The sequence below is a fragment of the Oncorhynchus tshawytscha genome, linkage group LG16 (assembly GCF_018296145.1).
Source record: "Oncorhynchus tshawytscha isolate Ot180627B linkage group LG16, Otsh_v2.0, whole genome shotgun sequence".
NCBI lineage: Eukaryota > Metazoa > Chordata > Actinopteri > Salmoniformes > Salmonidae > Oncorhynchus > Oncorhynchus tshawytscha.
Window position 1 is genome coordinate 8,382,883 of NC_056444.1, and position 23,347 is coordinate 8,406,229.

Here is a 23,347-nt window from a genome sequence, read left to right on the forward strand (position 1 = left end):
ACACTTTGAAACAACACAAAGACGGAAACAAAGTGAAATCCAACAATGCATGATTATAGAACAACTCCAGTAATGAGTAGTTGTTTCCTTCTTGCTTAAAGCCACCTTGGAGGGGGACTTCGTGTAGTCCAGTGGGTAGTACTAGCACCCCTATCAGTCTGGTATTCAGTGAGTCAGAGCTTTGCCATACAGAGTAGAGAGAGAGAGAAGACGGGAAGGGAGAGAGACCCCTCGAGTAGATGGCACCAACAAGTTGGTGTTGTGGCTGCCCTAGGCAGCATGGCGAGGTCACGTCTACCATTTGCATAGGAGAGTTTACTCCATGCTGCTCCTCCAGCTCTGAGAGGGTTTTACTCCATGCTGCTCCTCCAGCTCTGAGAGGGTTTTACTCCATGCTGCTCCTCCAGCTCTCTGAGAGAGTTTACTCCATGCTGCTCCTCCAGCTCTCTGAGAGAGAGTTTACTCCATGCTGCTCCTCCAGCTCTGAGAGGGTTTACTCCATCCTGCTCCTCCAGCTGAGGGCCTCTGTCAATACTCCATACAATCTCACACAGACACAAACCAACATGAGGGTTGAAGGGGTAGGTTTAAAGCAGTGGCACCAGTTAACACCTGGCTTGGAAGGCATGGTGGCGACTGTTGAGCTGTTGTAGTTGACGTTGTAGTAGCAGCAGAACAGAGTATATAAAATAGATACACTATCTATATTGCATATGTCATAGCATGTTCGCCAAGACTGAATGAGGTCATGTCCAGCTGGTTGAAGACTGAATGAGGTCATGTCCGGCTGTTTGGAGACTGAATGAGGTCATGTCCGGCTGTTTGGAGACTGAATGAGGTCATGTCCGGCTGTTTGGAGACTGAATGAGGTCATGTCCGGTTGGTTGGAGACTGAATGAGGTCATGTCCAGTTGGTTGGAGACTGAATGAGGTCATGTCCAGTTGGTTGGAGACTGAATGAGGTCATGTCCAGTTGGTTGGAGACTGAATGAGGTCATGTCCAGTTGGTTGGAGACTGAATGAGGTCATGTCCAGTTGGTTGGAGACTGAATGAGGTCATGTCCAGTTGGTTGGAGACTGAATGAGGTCATGTCCAGTTGGTTGGAGACTGAATGAGGTCATGTCCAGTTGGTTGGAGACTGAATGAGGTCATGTCCAGTTGGTTGGAGACTGAATGAGGTCATGTCCAGTTGGTTGGAGACTGAATGAGGTCATGTCCAGTTGGTTGGAGACTGAATGAGGTCATGTCCAGTTGGTTGGAGACTGAATGAGGTCATGTCCAGTTGGTTGGAGACTGAATGAGGTCATGTCCAGTTGGTTGGAGACTGAATGAGGTCATGTCCAGTTGGTTGGAGACTGAATGAGGTCATGTCCAGTTGGTTGGAGACTGAATGAGGTCATGTCCAGTTGGTTGGAGACTGAATGAGGTCATGTCCAGTTGGTTGGAGACTGAATGAGGTCATGTCCAGTTGGTTGGAGACTGAATGAGGTCATGTCCAGTTGGTTGGAGACTGAATGAGGTCATGTCCAGTTTTTTTTTTTTGTGCAAACAATCTAAGCAAATAAGTTAAACAGACCTGTAGTCCCTCGGTACAGTTAAACAGACCTGTAGTCCCTCGGTACAGTGATACATGGAGAAAAGAGGAAGAAACCACAGCACCTCTCCATGGAAACACACGGTGCGACATGCTCTGGACACGAGTCCACAGCACCTCTCCATGGAAACACACGGTGCGACATGCTCTGGACACGAGTCCACAGCACCTCTCCATGGAAACACACGGTGCGACATGCTCTGGACACGAGTCCACAGCACCTCTCCATGGAAACACACGGTGCGACATGCTCTGGACACGAGTCCACAGCACCTCTCCATGGAAACACACGGTGCGACATGCTCTGGACACGAGTCCACAGCACCTCTCCATGGAAACACACGGTGCGACATGCTCTGGACACGAGTCCACAGCACCTCTCCATGGAAACACACGGTGCGACATGCTCTGGACACGAGTCCACAGCACCTCTCCATGGAAACACACGGTGCGACATGCTCTGGACACGAGTCCACAGCACCTCTCCATGGAAACACACGGTGCGACATGCTCTGGACACGAGTCCACAGCACCTCTCCATGGAAACACACGGTGCGACATGCTCTGGACACGAGTCCACAGCACCTCTCCATGGAAACACACGGTGCGACATGCTCTGGACACGAGTCCACAGCACCTCTCCATGGAAACACACACAAATAACTACAATAAAACGATTTTTAACAAGTACCAGATGGTCCTAAATAAAACTAAAGTTTGTTGCTTCAGTCTTTTTCTCTCGTTGAGTCCGAGCCACCACAGCCAGTGACAGAATGTAACACTTGTTGTTTGAATGGAGGCATTGACACCTGAATGTTACGACCAGCAGTCATGAAACCTGGGGGTTTCTGGGTGGTGTTTTGACGATCCTTTCCTCCGGTTTGCAGATGGGTCTGTGGCAGGGCGGGACTACGGCTGTCTGTAATCACTGTTGTAGGTCCTTCACGAGCACTGGGTGAGGAGATCCCACCAATCGTGAGTACAGGGAGTTGGTGTCTGAACTGACACAGGTTGGTGGTGGTGTGTAGTGGGGACAGCTTTAGCACCCAGCTATACCACTTCTCTCCCACCAAAAAAAATCACACTCTCTGACAACATCCCTCCATCAGATCCATCCACCTCTGAGAGACATAAAATCACGCCGGTCGGCACAGCGACAAATATAAGGATGACCGCGTTTAGAGAGGGGTTAGGGGGTATCAGTAAAACTTCACCACGCTGCATCACCTCCCCTTTCAAACCAAGAGGAGGAGCAGCCCGAAGAGAACCAATGATGACGATGAAAATAATAATATTCAGAATAATATAATAAGACTAACGGAAATGTCTACATCTTGATGCCCTCTGATTGGCTGAGCTGGGACAGGGTCTTCTTGATGCGCAGCGCTGTGAGGCGGGCGGCTCCGTTGGCGTACCAGCACTCCCTCATGATCTTAGCCATCACCCGCAGAGCCTGGAGGGAAGGAGAGAGTCAGGGAGTTAAGGATGACTTGATAAAACATCACTACATGAATGTAGCGGTAATGTGTAAGAGTCCTTTTAATCATGGATATAAATACATTTAAAAAAAAGTGAGGATTTGTATTTCCAGCACCACATAGCGAGGCAATTTACCAGTGTGTGTCACACACACCCCTCACCCACCCTCGATCAAACGCGGAGTCGCCAGGGCTTTTTTAATCGTTTCCACTTTTAGACTCCTGAGAGGATGTGGCCATTGGACAGACAAGGTTACCCAATAGGTTCCTCAAAACCAGGACCTCTCCATTGCTAATTGCTCATTCCTCTAAAGCTTGTTTAAGAAGGTAAACAGTTTGGAATGGAATGAGACGCTGAATAATTTTTCTGCCAGCCTTGTAAACAGCATCTGTGTTCAGCCCATCATTTGTCTACATTTCTCAGAGGCCTGTCGAGGACATCATCTTGGGGATTTCCACCAGTGCTTATTAAGATAGAGTGCACTCATTTGAACTAACTGTGACTAATACCACTCCATAGCCTTCTGACAAGTAGGCCTCTCTTACACATCTCCTACAGTACAGCATCTCCTACAGTACAGTGTCATGGCGTTGGCCTGGGGGTTGGTTTATGAAAGTCATAAATACCTCTTCCACCCTTTTTCCTCTCTCTACCCTACTGAGGTTACATTTGCAAAACCCTTGGTTAACATAGAGATTCTGGGAACGTCAGAATGTGGGGGGAAATGAACTATATTCTGGTAATCCGACCAATGGAACATATGCGGTGGTACTTAATGAATATGATGTCAGTTCGGTTGTCATCTGAGACATTCTCATCAATGATAAGATGACAAACTCTACAGTGGAAAGTCTACACATCAGAGTTATCGGATTCACATGCAATTGTTGTTCCGTTTAAATGTTTGAATATGAAATTATTTGTGATGGGATGAAATGTGATTTTAGCTTCTAAAATGTGAGATTTGGATTTTCACAAGATAGGGCTGCTCAATCAGTGGCCTGCCCTGTGAAGGGACATGGGCTATAAAACTTTTCACCCCCCCCCCCTCTCCCTTCCAATATAAGCCCTTGATGACAACATAACTTCCTGTTCCGAGGACGTGAGGACGACGGTCCGATGTCAGAATGGTTCAGATAATAACTATAGAATGAAGCCAACATCAGCGTGAGCTTTGGTTGCAAATGGTTTGAAGCGCAGCTCAGAGTAAATATTTATTGTATTTTCCTTTTCCAAATGGGTGGTAATTTAGAATGCATAAGATACTGTATTTACGATATCACAGCTTCTTCCCTTTGTTCCTCAGTCTTCCTGCTCTTTCACTCAACCCAGCCCCTTTTCCTTTGTGTAACAAGCTGTCATATCTGTTCTGCCCGCCAGGGACGTTTTCCTTTATGACGTAATTTGTAATCAAGTTATGATTAATTGTGTGTAATTAGTTAGGTATTTAGTAAATAATTAATTAAACCCAATTTTATATTGCTGATTCAACTTGTTAGCCAGGGTTCGTGCAGATAAAATAATTTACAACCTTCAGATGAGACTGAAGTAAGATGACGATTGATATGGACTGCAATTGATGTAAAATATTACCAGGTCTTTAAGAGTTTATTCGTTGATAACAGCTCTATAAATATTATTTTGTGGTGCCCGACTCTCTAGTTAAATACATTTACATGATTAGCTCAATCAGGTAATAGTAATTACGGAGAAATTATTTTATAGAATAGCATGTCATATCACTTAATCCGGCATAGCCAAAGACATGACACTAAACGTAGTGGACTCCTGTGGCTAGCTAGCGGACTACATCAGTCTTTCGTATGTGCTCCTGTTGTGTGTAACTGTTCAACATGATTACTCAAGCATTTGCATGAACACGACATTTATAAAAAATAAAACATTTTATAAAAATGTTAACTTTATTTAATGTGGACTTCCGTTCAAATTGGTGGATTCGGCTATTTCAGCCACACCCGTTGCTGACAGTTGTATAAAATCGAGCACACAGCCACGCAATCTCCATAGAGAAACATTCTAAGGATGATCTCCGCATGTGTGCTTTTGACCATGAAGAATGGAGGAGGTGTGATGGTGTGGGGGTGATTTGCTGGTGACACTGCCTGATTCATTTAGAATTCAAGGCACACTTAACCAGCATGGCTACCACAGCATTTTGGAACGATACACCATCCCATCTGGTTTGCGCTTAGTGGGATATCATTTTTTTTTTAACAGGACATTTACCCAAAACATACCTCCAGGCTATGTAAGGGCAATTTGACCAAGATGACCTGGGCTCCACAATCATCCAACCTCAACCCAATTGAGATGGTTTGGGATAACTTGGACTGCAGGGTGAAGGAAAAGCATCCAACAAGTGCTCAGCATATGTGGGAACTCCTTCAAGAATGTTGGAAAAGCAATCCAGGTGAAACTGGTTGAGAGAATGCCAAGAGTGTGCAAAGCTGTCATCAAGGCAAAGGGTGCTACTTTGAAAAATCTAAAATATATTTTGATTTGTTCAACACTTTTTTGGATACTACATGATTCCATGTGTTATTTCATAGTTTTGATGTCGTCACTGTTATTGAACAATATAGAAAATAGTACAAATAAAATAAAAAACACTTGCAGGAGTATGTGTCCAAACCTTTGATTGGTACTGTATGTATGTACGCATGTACGTACAGTTGAAGTCGGCAGGTTGGAGTCATTAAAACTAGTTTTTGAACCACTCCACAAATTTCTTGTTAACAAACTACAGTTTTGGTCTGTTAGGACATCTACTTTGTGCATGAATAGTAATTTTTACAACAATAGTTTACAGACAAGATTATTTCACTTATAATTCACTGTATCACTATTCCACTTGGTCAGAAGTTTACAAACTAAGTTGACTGTGCCTTTGAACAGCTTGGAAAATTCCAGAAAAATATGTCATGGCTTTAGAAGCTTCTGATAGGATAATTGACATAATTTGAGTCAATTGGAGGTGTACCCGTGGATGTATTTCAAGGCCTATCTTCAAACTCAGTGCCTCTTTGCTTGACATCATGGGAAAATCAAAAGAAATCAGCCAAGACCTCAGAAAAAAAACTTGTAGACCTCCACAAGTCTGGCTCATCCTTGGGAGCAATTTCCAAATATCTGAAGGTACCACGTTCATCTGTACAAACAATAGTACGCAACTATAAACACCATGGGACCACGCAGCTGTCATACCGCTCAGAAAGGAGACGTGTTCTGTCTCCTAGAAATTAATGTACTTTGGTGAGAAAAGTGCAAATCAATCCCAGAACAGCAGCAAATGACCCAGTGAAGATGCTGGAGGAAACAAGTACAAAAGTATCTATATCCACAGTAAAACGAGTCCAATATTGACATAACCTGAAAGGCCGCTCAGCAAGGAAGAAGCCACTGCTCCAAAATCGCCATAAAAAAGCCAGACTACGGTTTGCAACTGCACATGGGGACAAAGATTGTACTTTTTGGAGAAATGTCCTCTGGTCTGATGAAACAAAAATAGAACTGTTTGGCCAAAATGACCATCGTTATGTTTGGAGGAAAAGGGGGAGGCTTGCAAGCCGAAAAACACCATCCCAACCCTGAAGCACGGGGTGGCAGCATCATGTTGTGGGGATGCTTTGCTGCAGGAGGGACTGGTGCACTTCACAAAATAGATGGCATCATGAGGAGGGACAATTATGTGGATATATTGAAGCAAAGTCTCAAGACATCAGTCAGGAAGTTAACTTCTTCGATATAGGGGGCGCTCTTAATTTTTGGATAAAAAAACATTCCCGTTTTAAACAAGATATTTTGTCACGAAAAGATGCTCGACTATGCATATAATTGACAGCTTTGGAAAGAAAACACTGACGTTTCCAAAACTGCAAAGATATTATCTGTGAGTGCCACAGAACTGATGCTACAGGCGAAACCAAGATGAAATTTCAAACAGGAAATGCCCCAGATTTTGAAGGCGCTGTGTTCCAATGTCTCCTTATATGGCTGTGAATGCGCAAGGAATGAGCCTACACTTTCTGTCATTTCCCCAAGGTGTCTGCAGCATTGTGACGTATTTGTAGGCATATCATTGGAAGATTGACCATAAGAGACTACATTTACCAGGTGTTCGCTTGGTGTCCTCCGTTGCAATTATTGCGTAATCTCCAGCTGCGTGTATTTTTCCATTTGCTTCAGAGGAGAAACCCAACTGCCAGGAATGACTTATCATTGAATAGATATGTGAAAAACACATTGAGGATTGATTCTAAACAACGTTTGCCATGTTTCTGTCGATATTATGGAGTTAATTTGGAAAAAAGGTTGGCGTTGTAATGACTGAATTTTCGGGGGGTTTTCTTAACCAAACGTGATGAACAAAACGGAGCGATTTCTCCTACACAAATAATCGTTTTGGAAAAACTGAACATTTGCTATCTAACTGAGAGTCTCCTCATTGAAAACATCTGAAGTTCTTCAAAGGTAAATGATTTTATTTGAATGCTTTTCTTGTTTTTGTGAAAATGTTGCCTGCTGAATGCTAGGCTTAATGCTATGCTAGGCTATCAATACTCTTACACAAATGCTTGTGTAGCTTTGGTTAAAGCATATTTTGAAAATCTGAGATGACAGTGTTGTTAACAAAAGGCTAAGCTTGTGTTTCAATATATTTATTTCATTTCATTTGCGATTTTCATGAATAGGAAACATTGCGTTATGGTAATGAGCTTGAGGCTATGATTACGCTCTCGGATACGGGATTGCTCGTCGCTAGAGGTTAAAGCTTGGTCGCAAATGGGTCTTCCAAATGGACAATGACCGCAAGCATGCTTCAAAAGTTGTGGCAAAATGGCTTAAAGACAACAAAGTCACGGTATTGGAGTGGCCATCACAAAGCCCTGACCTCAATACTATAGAACATTAGTGGGCAGAACTGAAAATGCGTGTGCGAGCAAGGAGGCCTACAAACCTGACTCCGTTACACCAGCTCTGTCAGGAGGAATGGGCCAACATTCACCCAACTTATTGTGGGAAGCTTGTGGAAGGCTACCCGACACGTTTGACCCAAGTTAAACAATTTAAAGGCAATGCTACCAAATACACTCAAATAGTATGTAAACTTCTGACCCACTGGGAATGTGATGAAAGAAATAAAAGCTGAAATAAATCATTCTCTCTACTATTATTCTGACATTTCACATTCTTAAAATAAAGTGGTGATCCTAACAGACCTAAGACAGGGAATCTTTACTAGGATTAAATGTCAGGAATTGTGAAAAACTGAATTTAAATGTATTTGGCTAAGGTGTATGTAAACTTCTCACTTCAACTGTAAATATGTGTGTACGCACGCACACACACAGACACGCACAAAATTCAGAAAGTAGTCAGAACCCTTGACTTTTTCCACATTTTGTTACACATTGTTACACATTGTTACATTACAGCCTTATTCTAAAATGGATTCAATAAATAAATAATTCTCACCTACACACAATAGCCCATACATTTTTGCAAATGTATTACAATAAAATCAAAAATACCTTATTTACACAAGTATTCAGACCCTTTGCTATAAGACTCGAAATGGCACTCAGATGCATCCTGTTTCCAATGATCATCCTTGAGATGTTTCTACAACTTGTGTCGAGGGATAGATCTGGGGAAGGGTACCAAAAAATGTCTTGTGTCGAGGCACAGATCGTAGCAAAACACTTCTGCAGCATTGAAGGTCCGCAAGAAGACAGTGGCCTCAATCTTTTTTAAATGGAAGAAGTTTGGAACCACCAAGACTCTTCCTAGAGCTGGCTGGCCGGCCAAACTGAGCAATCAGGGGAGAAGTGCCTTGGTCAAGGTGGTGGTCACACTGAAGGAGCTCCAGAGTTCCTCTGTGGAGATGGAAGAACCATCCAGAAGGACAACCATCTCTGCAGCTCTCCACCAAAATCAGGCCTTCATGGTAGAGTGGCCAGACAGAAACCACTCCTCAGGACAAGGCACATGACAGCCTGCTTGGAGTTTGGTAGCTAAAGGACTGACCATGAGAAACAAGATTCTCTGGTCTGATGAAACCAAGATTGAACCCTTTGGCCTGAATTCCAAGTGTTACATCTGGAGGAAACCTGTCACTGTCCCTACGGTGAAGCATGGTGGTGGCAGCATCATGCTGTGGGGATGTTTTTCAGCGGCATGGACTGGGAGACTTGCCAGGATCGAGGGAAAGATGAACAGAGCAAAGTACAGAGAGATCCTAGATGAAAACATGGTCCAGAGAGCTCAGGACCTCAGACTGAGGCAAAGGTTAACCTTCCAACAGGACAACAACTCTAAGCACACAGCCAAGACAACGCAGGCGTGGATTCTGGACGAGTCTCTGAATGTTCTTGAGTGGCCCAGCCAGAACCCAGACTTGAACATCTCTGGAGAGACATGAAAACAGCTGTTCAGCGACGCTCCCCATCCAACCGGACAGAGCTTGAGAGGATCTGCAGAGAAGAATGGGAGAAACTCCCCAAATACAGATGTGCCAAGCTTGTAGCATCATACCCAAGAAGACTCAAGGCTGTAATCACTGCCAAAAGGTGCTTCGACAAAGTATCGAGTAAAGGGTCTGAATACTTATGGAAATGTGAAATCCAAAAACCTGTTTTTGCTTTATCATTATAAGGTATTGTGTGTAGATAGATCCATTTTAGAATAAGGCTGTAACGTAACAAAATGTGGAAAAAGTCAAGGGGTCTGAATACATTCCAAATGCACTGTATATAGATAGACCTACTGTTTCTATATACAGTGCCTTGCGAAAGTAATAATAATAAAGTAATAATTTTGCACGCCCAATTTTTCAGTTTTTAAATTTGTTAAAAAAGTTTGAAATATCCAATAAATGTCGTTCCACTTCATGATTGTGTCCCACTTGTTGTTGATTCTTCACAAAAAAATACAGTTTTATATCTTTATGTTTGAAGCCTGAAATGTGGCAAAAGGTCGCAAAGTTCAAGGGGGCCGAATACTTTCGCAAGGCACTGTACATATAAGGGAGGGTAACCAGATACAGTTTAAGCAGGTGGAATGTCTTGACATCCTGTGTTAGCTGTATTCTAAGTACGAGTGTGATCAATTGGCATTGATTTGTTACAATGCTTAATATTTGTGTTGTGGTGTCTACAAAAAAATAAACTTTGGTATGTATGTATGTATGTGTGTGTGTGTATGTGTGTGTGTGTGTGTGTGTGTGGGGGGGCAACATTTTCTGGCCAAACCATAAAAATATATTCAAATCAAATCAATTTATATAGACCTTCTTACATCAGCTGATACCTGTAAGGCTACCTGCTAGGCAAAAAAATAAATAAATAAAAATCAAATGTATTTATATAGCCCTTCGTACATCAACTGATATCTCAAAGTGCTGTACAGAAACCCAGCCTAAAACCACAAACAGCAAGCAATGCAGGTGTAGAAGCACTATTTATGCCAATCAGACTGTCATTTTGGTATCAGGAACAGTGTTCTCAGTGTCTTGTCACGGTGTTGTGTTAATAGCAGATTCAGCTCAGTCCTAACATCTTGGCAGCCATTTAGGCCAGGTCATAGCTGCCAGATTAGATTACAGGATTTTATTACTGTGGATTGACTCTAATCTAATGTATCAATTTTTACACTCAATAAACAGGGACACCAATAAACAGAGGTGGGGCGGGAGAGAGAGAAAGAGAACGTAAAGAGAGAGAAGGAGAGAGAGAGAGAAAGAGAACGTAAAGAGAGAAGACAGAGAGAGAGAAAGAGAACGTAAGAGAGAAGACAGAGAGAGAGAAAGAGAAAGTAAAGAGAGAGGAGACAGAAAGTAAAGAGAGAGAAGGAGACAGAGAGAGAGAAAGAGAACGTAAGAGAGAAGACAGAGAGAGAGAAAGAGAAAGTAAAGAGAGAGAAGGAGACAGAAAGTAAAGAGAGAGAAGGAGACAGAGAGAGAGAAAGAGAACGTAAGAGAGAAGACAGAGAGAGAGAAAGAGAACGTAAAGAGAGAGAAGGAGACAGAGAAAGAGAACATAAAGAGAGAGAAGGAGACAGAGAAAGAGAACATAAAGAGAGAGGAGACAGAGAAAGAGAACATAAAGAGAGAGAAGGAGACAGAGAGAGAGAAAGAGAACATAAAGAGAGAAGGAGACAGAGAGAGAGAAAGAGACGGAAAGAGAGAAGGAGACAGAGAGAGAGAAAGAGAGAGAAGGAGACAGAAGGAGACAGAGAGAGAGAAAGAGACGGAAAGAGAGAAGGAGACAGAGAGAGAGAAAGAGAGAGAAGGAGACAGAAGGAGACAGAGAGAGAGAAAGAGAGAGAAGGAGAGAGACAGAGAGAGACAGAGAGAGAGAAAGAGAAGAAAGAGAGAGAAGGAGACAGAAAGAGAGAAAGACGGAAAGAGAGAAGGAGACAGAGAGAGAGAAAGAGAGAGAAGGAGACAGAGAGAGAGAAAGAGAGAGAAGGAGACAGAGAGAGAGAAAGAGAGAGAAGGAGACAGAGAGAGAGAAAGAGAGAGAAGGAGACAGAGAGAGAAAGAGAGAGAAGGAGACAGAGAGAGAGAAAGAGAGAGGAGACAGAGAGAGAGAAAGAGAGAGAAAGAGACCGAAAGAGAACGTAAAGAGACAGAAGGAGACAGAGAGAGAGACAGAGAACGTAAGAGAGAAGACAGAGAGAGAGAAAGAGAACGTAAAGAGAGAGAAGGAGACAGAGAGAGAAAGAGACCGAAAGAGAACGTAAAGAGACAGAAGGAGACAGAGAGTGTCAAGTGAAATGAGAATGTGAAGGGGGAAAACTTGAGACGGCGAGAGAGGGAGAGTTGCAACAAACTTATTTTGCCTTAGGGTGGGAAGTAAACTTTATTTAACTAGGCAAGTCAATTAAGAACAAATTCTTATTTTTATAATGACTGCCTGCCCCGGACAAACCCTCCTCTAACCCGGACGACGCTGGGACAATTGTGCGTCTCTTATGTGAAACGTGAGTCTTACTGAGATAGATGGACACATTGGAGAGTCTCAGGTTTGTGGGCTTTGATCTTTCTTGGGTTTAAACGCACCGTGAGGCAGACAGTAGTTCGGAAAGACTATCTGGAGAGAAATCCTTTCGTGTGGATTTTCAGTTGAGGAAATTGGCAACTTATTATGGCCGCATTCAAAGAGAAGACGCTACACATTCCCACGAGGTGATTCCCACTTCAGAACTAGGAATGTGAAAGGTTTAAAAACCAAAGATGTATATGTGTGTGTGTGTGTGTGTGTGTGTGTGTGTGCGTGTGCACGTGTCACCTACCTCACAACTCTGCCACCTGTTTGGAATGTTGGGTCGTAGCTTCTGATCACACACCACCCGCCTCATCTCCTCCACAGAAGGGTCTGACTGCACCAGGTCATGGTATGGCAGCTGGTAGTCTTCAACGATGCCTGTGACGCAAAACACGTCAGGAGCGTTAAAATACATCACAATGGCTTGACAGAGTGCAATACAAAACTTTATTGTTCCTCAAGGGACAATTGTGTTTTCCCTCATGCATCAAAAGTAGCTCATATACTTCAATGAATTGTATGTGATTTTTATATATTAGACTGAAACCAATTGTAAACATAATATGTAAAGTGTTGGTCCCATGTTTCATGAGCTGAAATAAAAAAGAACCCAGAAATGTTCCATACCCACAAAAATAGTATTTCTCTCAAAATGTCTGCACAAATTTGTTTACATCCCTGTTAGTGAGCATTGCGTCTTTGCCAAGATAATCCATCCACCTGACAGGTATGATATATCAAGATAAATAAACAGCACAATCATTACATAGGTGCACCTTGTGCTGGGGACAATAAAAGGCCACGAACAACACAGTGCCACAGATGTTTCAAGTTGAGGGAGCGTGCAGGAATGTCCACCAGAGCTGTTGCCAGATCATTTAATGTTCATTTCTCCACCACATGCCGCATCCAACATCATTTTAGAAAATCTGGCAGTACATCCAACCGGCCTCACAACCGCAGACCACGTGTAACCATGCTAGCCCAGGACTTTCACATCCGGACTCTTCACCTGTGGGATTGCATCGGTACTCTTCTGTAGTAAACCCCTTTTGTGGGGAAAATTGCAAATTGACTGGGCCCGGCTCCCCAGTGGGTGGGTGGGCCTGACTCCCAAGTGCCAACCTAGGTCCACCCATGGCAGCGCCCCTGCCCAGTCATGTGAAATCCATAGATTAGGGCCTAATGAATTTAGTTCAATTGACTGATTTCCTTTATATGAACTGTAACTCAGTAAAACCTTTGAAATTGTTGCGCGTAGCATTTATATTTTTGTTCAATACAACCAGAGAAACAGCTAATGAACAAATAAACTTGCTAAGTGCCATTATTATATTATTCAATAACTGTTGTTATCAGAGGGGCAAACAACCCTGATACCACTACCGACATTATAATATATTTTTTAAACCTTTATTTAAATCAAGGGACATTTATAACTGAGTGACTATAGGGGGGGACCAACACACATACCTGTCAGAACATCTACTGGATAACTGAGTGACTATAGGGGGACCAACACACATACCTGTCAGAACATCTACTGGATAACTGAGTGACTATAGGGGGGGACCAACACACATACCTGTCAGAACATCTACTGGATAACTGAGTGACTATAGGGGGGGACCAACACACATACCTGTCAGAACATCTACTGGATAACTGAGTGACTATAGGGGGACCAACACACATACCTGTCAGAACATCTACTGGATAACTGAGTGACTATAGGGGGGACCAACACACATACCTGTCAGAACATCTACTGGATAACTGAGTGACTATAGGGGGGGACCAACACACATACCTGTCAGAACATCTACTGGATAACTGAGTGACTATAGGGGGACCAACACACATACCTGTCAGAACATCTACTGGATAACTGAGTGACTATAGGGGGGGACCAACACACATACCTGTCAGAACATCTACTGGATAACTGAGTGACTATAGGGGGGGACCAACACACATACCTGTCAGAACATCTACTGGATAACTGAGTGATAGGGGGGGACCAACACACATACCTGTCAGAACATCTACTGGATAACTGAGTGACTATAGGGGGGACCAACACACATACCTGTCAGAACACCTACTGGATAACTGAGTGACTATAGGGGGGACCAACACACATACCTGTCAGAACATCTACTGGATAACTGAGTGACTATAGGGGGGACCAACACACATACCTGTCAGAACACCTACTGGATAACTGAGTGACTATAGGGGGGACCAACACACATACCTGTCAGAACATCTACTGGATAACTGAGTGACTATAGGGGGGGACCAACACACATACCTGTCAGAACATCTACTGGATAACTGAGTGACTATAGGGGGACCAACACACATACCTGTCAGAACATCTACTGGATAACTGAGTGACTATAGGGGGACCAACACACATACCTGTCAGAACACCTACTGGATAACTGAGTGACTATAGGGGGGGACCAACACAAATACCTGTCAGAACATCTACTGGATAACTGAGTGACTATAGGGGGGGACCAACACACATACCTGTCAGAACATCTACTGGATAACTGAGTGACTATAGGGGGACCAACACACATACCTGTCAGAACATCTACTGGATAACTGAGTGACTATAGGGGGACCAACACACATACCTGTCAGAACATCTACTGGATAACTGAGTGACTATAGGGGGGGACCAACACACATACCTGTCAGAACATCTACTGGATAACTGAGTGACTATAGGGGGGGGACCAACACACATACCTGTCAGAACATCTACTGGATAACTGAGTGACTATGGGGGGGACCAACACACATACCTGTCAGAACATCTACTGGATAACTGAGTGACTATAGGGGGACCAACACACATACCTGTCAGAACACCTACTGGATAACTGAGTGACTATAGGGGGGACCAACACACATACCTGTCAGAACACCTACTGGATAACTGAGTGACTATAGGGGGGACCAACACACATACCTGTCAGAACACCTACTGGATAACTGAGTGACTATAGGGGGACCAACACACATACCTGTCAGAACATCTACTGGATAACTGAGTGACTATAGGGGGACCAACACACATACCTGTCAGAACATCTACTGGATAACTGAGTGACTATAGGGGGGGACCAACACACATACCTGTCAGAACATCTACTGGATAACTGAGTGACTATAGGGGGACCAACACACATACCTGTCAGAACACCTACTGGATAACTGAGTGACTATAGGGGGACCAACACACATACCTGTCAGAACACCTACTGGATAACTGAGTGACTATAGGGGGGGGACCAACACACATACCTGTCAGAACACCTACTGGATAACTGAGTGACTATAGGGGGGGACCAACACACATACCTGTCAGAACATCTACTGGATAACTGAGTGACTATAGGGGGGGACCAACACACATACCTGTCAGAACATCTACTGGATAACTGAGTGACTATAGGGGGGACCAACACACATACCTGTCAGAACATCTACTGGATAACTGAGTGACTATAGGGGGGGACCAACACACATACCTGTCAGAACATCTACTGGATAACTGAGTGACTATAGGGGGACCAACACACATACCTGTCAGAACATCTACTGGATAACTGAGTGACTATAGGGGGGACCAACACACATACCTGTCAGAACATCTACTGGATAACTGAGTGACAGGGGGGGACCACACATACCTGTCAGAACATCTACTGGATAACTGAGTGACTATAGGGGGGGACCAACACACATACCTGTCAGAACATCTACTGGATAACTGAGTGACTATGGGGGGGGGGACCAACACACATACCTGTCAGAACATCTACTGGATAACTGAGTGACTATGGGGGGGGACCAACACACATACCTGTCAGAACATCTACTGGATAACTGAGTGACTATGGGGGGGGGACCAACACACATACCTGTCAGAACATCTACTGGATAACTGAGTGACTATGGGGGGGGACCAACACACATACCTGTCAGAACATCTACTGGATAACTGAGTGACTATGGGGGGGGACCAACACACATACCTGTCAGAACATCTACTGGATAACTGAGTGACTATGGGGGGGACCAACACACATACCTGTCAGAACATCTACTGGATAACTGAGTGACTATAGGGGGACCAACACACATACCTGTCAGAACATCTACTGGATAACTGAGTGACTATGGGGGGGGGGACCAACACACATACCTGTCAGAACATCTACTGGATAACTGAGTGACTATAGGGGGGGACCAACACACATACCTGTCAGAACATCTACTGGATAACTGAGTGACTATAGGGGGGGACCAACACACATACCTGTCAGAACACCTACTGGATAACTGAGTGACTATAGGGGGACCAACACACATACCTGTCAGAACATCTACTGGATAACTGAGTGACTATAGGGGGGGACCAACACACATACCTGTCAGAACATCTACTGGATAACTGAGTGACTATGGGGGGGACCAACACACATACCTGTCAGAACATCTACTGGATAACTGAGTGACTATGGGGGGGGACCAACACACATACCTGTCAGAACATCTACTGGATAACTGAGTGACTATAGGGGGGGACCAACACACATACCTGTCAGAACATCTACTGGATAACTGAGTGACTATAGGGGGCGACCAACACACATACCTGTCAGAACATCTACTGGATAACTGAGTGACTATAGGGGGGGACCAACACACATACCTGTCAGAACATCTACTGGATAACTGAGTGACTATAGGGGGACCAACACACATACCTGTCAGAACATCTACTGGATAACTGAGTGACTATAGGGGGGACCAACACACATACCTGTCAGAACATCTACTGGATAACTGAGTGACTATAGGGGGGGACCAACACACATACCTGTCAGAACATCTACTGGATAACTGAGTGACTATAGGGGGGGACCAACACACATACCTGTCAGAACATCTACTGGATAACTGACCAACACACATACCTGTGACTGGATAACTGAGTGGGGGGACCAACACACATACCTGTCAGAACATCTACTGGATAACTGAGTGACTATAGGGGGGACCAACACACATACCTGTCAGAACACCTACTGGATAACTGAGTGACTATAGGGGGGGACCAACACACATACCTGTCAGAACACCTACTGGATAACTGAGTGACTATAGGGGGGGACCAACACACATACCTGTCAGAACATCTACTGGATAACTGAGTGACTATAGAAGGGGGGGCACCAACACACATACCTGTCAGAACATCTACTGGATAACTGAGTGACTATAGGGGGGGACCAACACACATACCTGTCAGAACATCTACTGGATAACTGAGTGACTATAGGGGGGGACCAACACACATACCTGTCAGAACACCTACTGGATAACTGAGTGACTATAGGGGGGGACCAACACACATACCTGTCAGAACACCTACTGGATAACTGAGTGACTATAGGGGGGGACCAACACACATACCTGTCAGAACATCTACTGGATAACTGAGTGACTATAGGGGGACCAACACACATACCTGTCAGAACATCTACTGGATAACTGAGTGACTATAGGGGGGGACCAACACACATACCTGTCAGAACACCTACTGGATAACTGAGTGACTATAGGGGGGGACCAACACACATACCTGTCAGAACATCTACTGGATAACTGAGTGACTATAGGAGGAGGGGGGCACCAACACACATACCTGTCAGAACACTTACTGGATAACTGAGTGACTATAGGGGGGGACCAACACACATACCTGCCAGAGAGCATCGACTGGCTATCTCCCAGAACACCAAGCCCATGGCGTAGATATCTGCCCTCTTAAACGACTCAAAATGCTTCATGTTTATCGAGTCGTCTAGCACCTCTGGTGCCATATACCTGGAGGGAGAGAGACCGTAATGTTGGTTAGATACTATAGTAGACAGACACACACACGTTTTACTATCCTTGTGGGGACCAAACAATTGATTCCAATTCAATATCGTATTTGCCCTGAACCCTTAACCTAACCCCTAACCGTACCCCCAACCCCTAACCGTACCCCTAACCCCTGATTGTAACCCCTAACCCCTAACCGTACCCCTAACCCCTGATTGTAACCCCTAACCGTACCCCTAACCCCTAACCGTACCCCTAACCCCTAACTGTAACCCCTAACCGTACCCCTAACCGTAACCCCTAACCACTAATTGTAACCCCTAACCCCTAACCGTACCCCTAACCCCTAATTGTAACCCCTAACCGTACCCCTAACCCCTAATCGTACAGCTAAACGTAAACCTAAAATAGCCTTTATCCTCGTGGGGAGTCTGGGGACCGGTAAAATATCCCCTTGTTTTACTATCCTTGTGAGGACTTCTGGGGCCTCATTTATCAACAACGCATTTGATACTAAATTCTGCCGGATGTGGAGATTCTAGGATTTATTGGTATTGATATTATTTATATTGGGATTTATCCAAATTGTCGCACGCAACATATACACATGGCCGACGTTTTTTAATACCATTGTTATAATTCCCATGCATCAAACACCTATTTCACCAGAACGATCAATAAGCCTACAATTGATCCACCTCCCAGAGGTTGTGCGCACGTACGGTTTGAGATTGCCGTGGACATACGCACACTTTCCCGTCAAGTTCAACATTTATAAATACCCACCTTTGCCGGAAAACTGGCACATGCACCTTTGAAAAATGAAGCCCCTGTTTCCCACAAGGGTAAAAACCATCAACGAACAATTCACAAGGGTTCATTTCACAAGCCCAATCCACAACCTTCCACACTGAGGGAAAAAAATGTCTGAATTCCGTGAGCAGGTGTTGCATATCGACGATAAACATCACGAAACGCCTTCCTTATTAGATCTGGTGGTGATACACTCGCTGATTCCTTTTGAATTCATGTTTTATTTAACCTTAATTTAACTAGGGCAAGTCAGTTAAGAACAAATTATTATTTAAAATGACGGTCCTTCCAAAAGGCCTCCTGCGGGGGCGGGGGCTGGGATTTAAAATCAAAATAAATTCATACAAATATAGGAGAACACACACATCCCGACGAGAGACAACACTACATAAAGAGAGACCTAAGACGACAACATAGCAAGGCAGCAACACATGACAGCACAGCATTGAGGCGGCAGCACAGCATTGAGGCGGCAGCACAGCATTGAGGCGGCAGCACAGCATTGAGGCGGCAGCACAGCATTGAGGCGGCAGCACAGCATTGAGGCGGCAGCACAGCATTGAGGCGGCAGCACAGCATTAAGGCGGCAGCACAGCATTAAGGCGGCAGCACAGCATTGCGGCGGCACAACACGGCAGCATCAGAAAACATGGTTCAAACATTATTGGGCACAGACAACAGCACAAAGGGCAAGAAGGTAGAGACAACAAGCAAATCAGCTACAACTGGTCAGTAAGAGTGTCCATAATTGAGTCTTTGAAAGAAGAGATGGAGATAAAACTGTCCAGTTTGAATGTTTTGTTGCAGCTCGTTCCAGTCGCCAGCTGCAGCGAACTGAAAAGAGGAGCGACCCAGGGATGTGTGCGCTTTGGGGACCTTTAACAGAATGTGACTGGCAGAACGGGTGTTGTATGTGGAGGATGAGGGCCGCAGTAGATATCTCAGATAGGGGGGAGTGAGGCCTAAGAGGGTTTTATAAATAAGCATCAACCAGTGGGTCTAGCGACATGTATACAGAGATGACCAGTTTACAGAGGAGTATAGAGTGCAGTGATGTGTCCTATAATTCAGAACGCGCAAAGTAGTTAAAGAAGTTGATCAATATTTGCAACCGTTCCTCAGTTTTTAAACTACAATAAAACTGATTGCATCCTCAGCCTGGCGCGATTTCCCAACACAGTATCTCAGAGAGATATGAAACACTATCCCCCTTAACAGTTCGAGATGAAGCCAGCTAATCCATCGCCGCTTGGACCTTTCCCGGCCTTTAGGCACAGATTTAGGATCAGTTTCCCCTCCAGATCCCAACCTGCATCATTAGACTGACCTTAAACCAGTCTTCAGGGGCAACATCTCTAATCCTGTTAGTGGCCATTTTGTTCCGTAAAGGAGGAAATCCCAGATTCCTAGCGGGAGATGAGAGGGGGGTAATGTTTTGGGAAGGGGGCTCCTCTCTCCTCTGGAAAGTTGGAGCCATAGGAAGGAAAGGTGTTAGCTGCGCTGGGCCTAATCTCCCTCCACAGTTCCAGAGAGGGGTAAAGTCCGTGAGACTTCCGCTTAATTAAGCCCCACAGATTCCAGTGGGTCAGCCAGGTAGACAGACATACAGTCAGTCTGGACCAAAACACACAACCACCTGCCTGGCCCAGGGAGAAGACCAAAATGTACACTCAAGTGAGCATAGCCTTGCTATTGTCTCTCTGTGTGTGTCTCTCTGTGTGTGTCTCTCTGTGTGTGTGTCTCTCTGTGTGTGTGTCTCTCTGTGTGTGTGTCTCTCTGTGTGTGTGTCTCTCTGTGTGTGTGTCTCTCTGTGTGTGTGTGTCTCTCTGTGTGTGTGTGTCTCTCTGTGTGTGTGTCTCTGTGTGTGTGTCTCTCTGTGTGTGTGTCTCTCTGTGTGTGTGTCTCTCTGTGTGTGTGTCTCTCTGTGTGTGTGTCTCTCTGTGTGTGTGTCTCTCTCTCTCTCTCTCTCCTGCCAAATGTACAACCACATTAGAGACACACATTTCCCATAGACCAACACAGAATTTGAAAAGAAATCAAAAGATTGAAAAACTCCCATATCTGTTAGGGTAAATATCGCAGTGGGCCGTCACAGCAGCAAGATGTGTGGCCCATTGCCATGAGAAAGGACATACAGCGGAGAACAAACAATGTCAATACAACCCATATTTATCAGTTTATTTTCCCTTTCATACTTCAACTACCTGTTACAACACTGTACATTACCAATAATATAACATTTGAAAGTTCGATAGTATTTTAAAACATTTGTGTAATGTTTAATGATGTTTACCCTGTTTATTTCACTTTTGTTTACCGTCTATTCAATGTAAACATGTTTCCCATGCCAATTAAGCCCTTTGAATTGAATTGAGGGAGAGCAAGAGAAGTAGGGGAGGGGGAGTGCAAGAGAGAGAAAGGGGGGAGAGTGCAAGAGAGGGAGAGCAAGAGAGAGGGATTGGAGGAGAGCAAGAGAGAGGAGGAGAGCAAGAGAGGGAGGAGAGCAAGAGAGGGAGGAGAGAGGAGGGGAGGATGAGAGGGGGAGAAGAGAATAGGGAGGGAGGGAGGGAGGGAGGGAGGGAGGGAGGGAGGGAGGGAGGGGGAGGGAGGGAGGGAGGGAGGGAGGGAGGGAGGGAGGGGGAGGGAGGGAGGGAGGGAGGGAGGGAGGGAGGGGGAGGGAGGGAGGGAGAAGAGAGAGGGGGAGGAGGGCAAGAGAGAGGGTTGGGAAGGGAAGGGGAGCAAGTGAGAAGGGGAGGAGGAGTACAAGAGAGGTAAGGAAGGGCAGAGGGGACATAAAGGCTGAGAAAACAAGTCACACAGGGTTCCACCTCTAGGCTAATGGCTAGCAGGTTCCCAGATGCTTGTCAAGGGCACTTAGACAAGGGAGGCAGAATTCAATCTGCTATACCATTTGAGCGTGTTATTTTACACGGTGTCGTGTCCTGGAGCCGACCACGATACCAACAAAGTGCAACAACAACGGATGTGAACTATGAATAATACCATGCGATATTAATGAGCTGGGCCTCAGTTCTATACCAGCAGAGCTGTGTTACACAACACATTGTGCTCCGTAGTCAGCAGAGTGTTGTAACACAGCTGCTCCGTGTGGCAGCCGTCCAGTCAACAACGGCAGCCGGACTAGAATCTACATCGTGGATTGGTGGGATGCTTGATAGGCTTGATACACACCCGCAGAAGACTGAATCAAGACAGTGTTATTCAAGAAGAAAGCAAAATCAGCGATATGGTTGTCAAGACAATTTTCTCCTCTTTCTATTGGAGTTGAATTATAGAAGAGTCGACGCACGTTGCTAGTAACTGCCTGGCCTGAGCTGGTAGGAATGGCTGTGTGTGTGTGTGGCCATCATCCCCTCTGTGTTTTCCAACCACACAGGCTTGTCTTGTGGAAAAGGGGGAAATGTCATCGATTCTGCTGCAGGGTGGGAGAGACGGTATGTTGGTATGAGCGCCGTGTTTCCATGGCATGACTCACACCGCGTGTTCCTCCTCCCCTCCTCACCTACCTGCTACACCTCTCTGGAGAGCCGGAGAAGATGACGGGGTTTCACTGCACCTTCACCTTTTGCCTATGATGGCGAGTGGCGGCAGTGAGAGCCAAGATGGCGGCTCCGTCACTACAAATGACGGCTCAAACGAGGCGGAATGACATCTTTGAGTTTCCCCACTCTGTGGTTGAGGGCTCGGCAGCACTCTAGAGCCAGAATGGACAACCAGTTTCAAGGCACCTCCAGCCATTATAATGAGCTGTGGGAGCCAGAATGGCATCTCCCATCACATCGTTACAGCAAATGACAGGTGTGATCCCCACCTGTTACCTTCTGATTCCTGCTCAATGGTTGAGGTGGAGTAGTTTGAAGTTGCCACTAACCACATCAAAGAGCTGGCATGGCGGCTCACTCTTTATCAAATTGCCATCCCAAATAACAGTCATAACAGAGCCCGAATGGGGGATCCAGTTACCTTTTGGTCCCTACTCTGTGGTTGGGGGCGATGTCGATGGTGTCGGTGGCGGAGTCGTGGCGCACGGCCAAGCCCAGGTCGGCAATGCAGCAAGTCCCGTTCTTCTTCACCAGGATGTTCTTAGATTTCAGATCCCTGTGGGCGATGGCCGGCTTCCCTGAAATTTATGACATATGGCGTTGAGGAAGAGAGAGAGAGAGAGAGAGGGAGAGAGAGAGAGAGAGGGAGAGAGGGAGAGAAGAAAAGAGGAGAGAAGAGGAAAAGCATTAGACGAGAGCTCACCGATTCAAAAGAACATGATTGTATTTGACATGTTGGAGAGGGAGGGGGCGGGGAGGAGGGGGCGGGGAGGAGGGGGGGGCGGGGAGGAGGGGGGGCGGGGAGGAGGGGGGCGGGGAGGAGGGGGGCGGGGGGAGGAGGGGGGGGGGGGGAGGGGGGCGGGGAGGGGGGGGGGAGGGGGGGGGCGGGGAGGAGGGGGGGGGGGCGGGGAGGGGG

The 23,347-nt window shown here is 45.4% G+C and overlaps 1 protein-coding gene across 3 annotated transcripts in view; it reads right to left on the bottom strand.

Moving 5' to 3' along the window:
• Positions 1 to 780: 780 nt before the first annotated feature.
• Positions 781 to 23,347, bottom strand: part of LOC112215283 (TGF-beta receptor type-1) — an 88,660-nt gene continuing 66,093 nt past the window's right edge. For 2 of the 3 annotated variants that reach the window (XM_042298730.1, XM_042298729.1), the window contains 4 exons: positions 22,853 to 23,009; positions 17,931 to 18,055; positions 12,390 to 12,520; positions 781 to 3,048 (listed from right to left, as the gene is read on the bottom strand). In XM_042298730.1, the coding sequence (XP_042154664.1) occupies positions 2,923 to 3,048; positions 12,390 to 12,520; positions 17,931 to 18,055; positions 22,853 to 23,009 (539 nt within the window). In that variant the 3' untranslated portion in view covers positions 781 to 2,922. The remainder of the gene's footprint in view (positions 3,049 to 12,389; positions 12,521 to 17,930; positions 18,056 to 22,852; positions 23,010 to 23,347) is intronic. The other variant, XR_006079023.1, reaches the window with a different exon arrangement.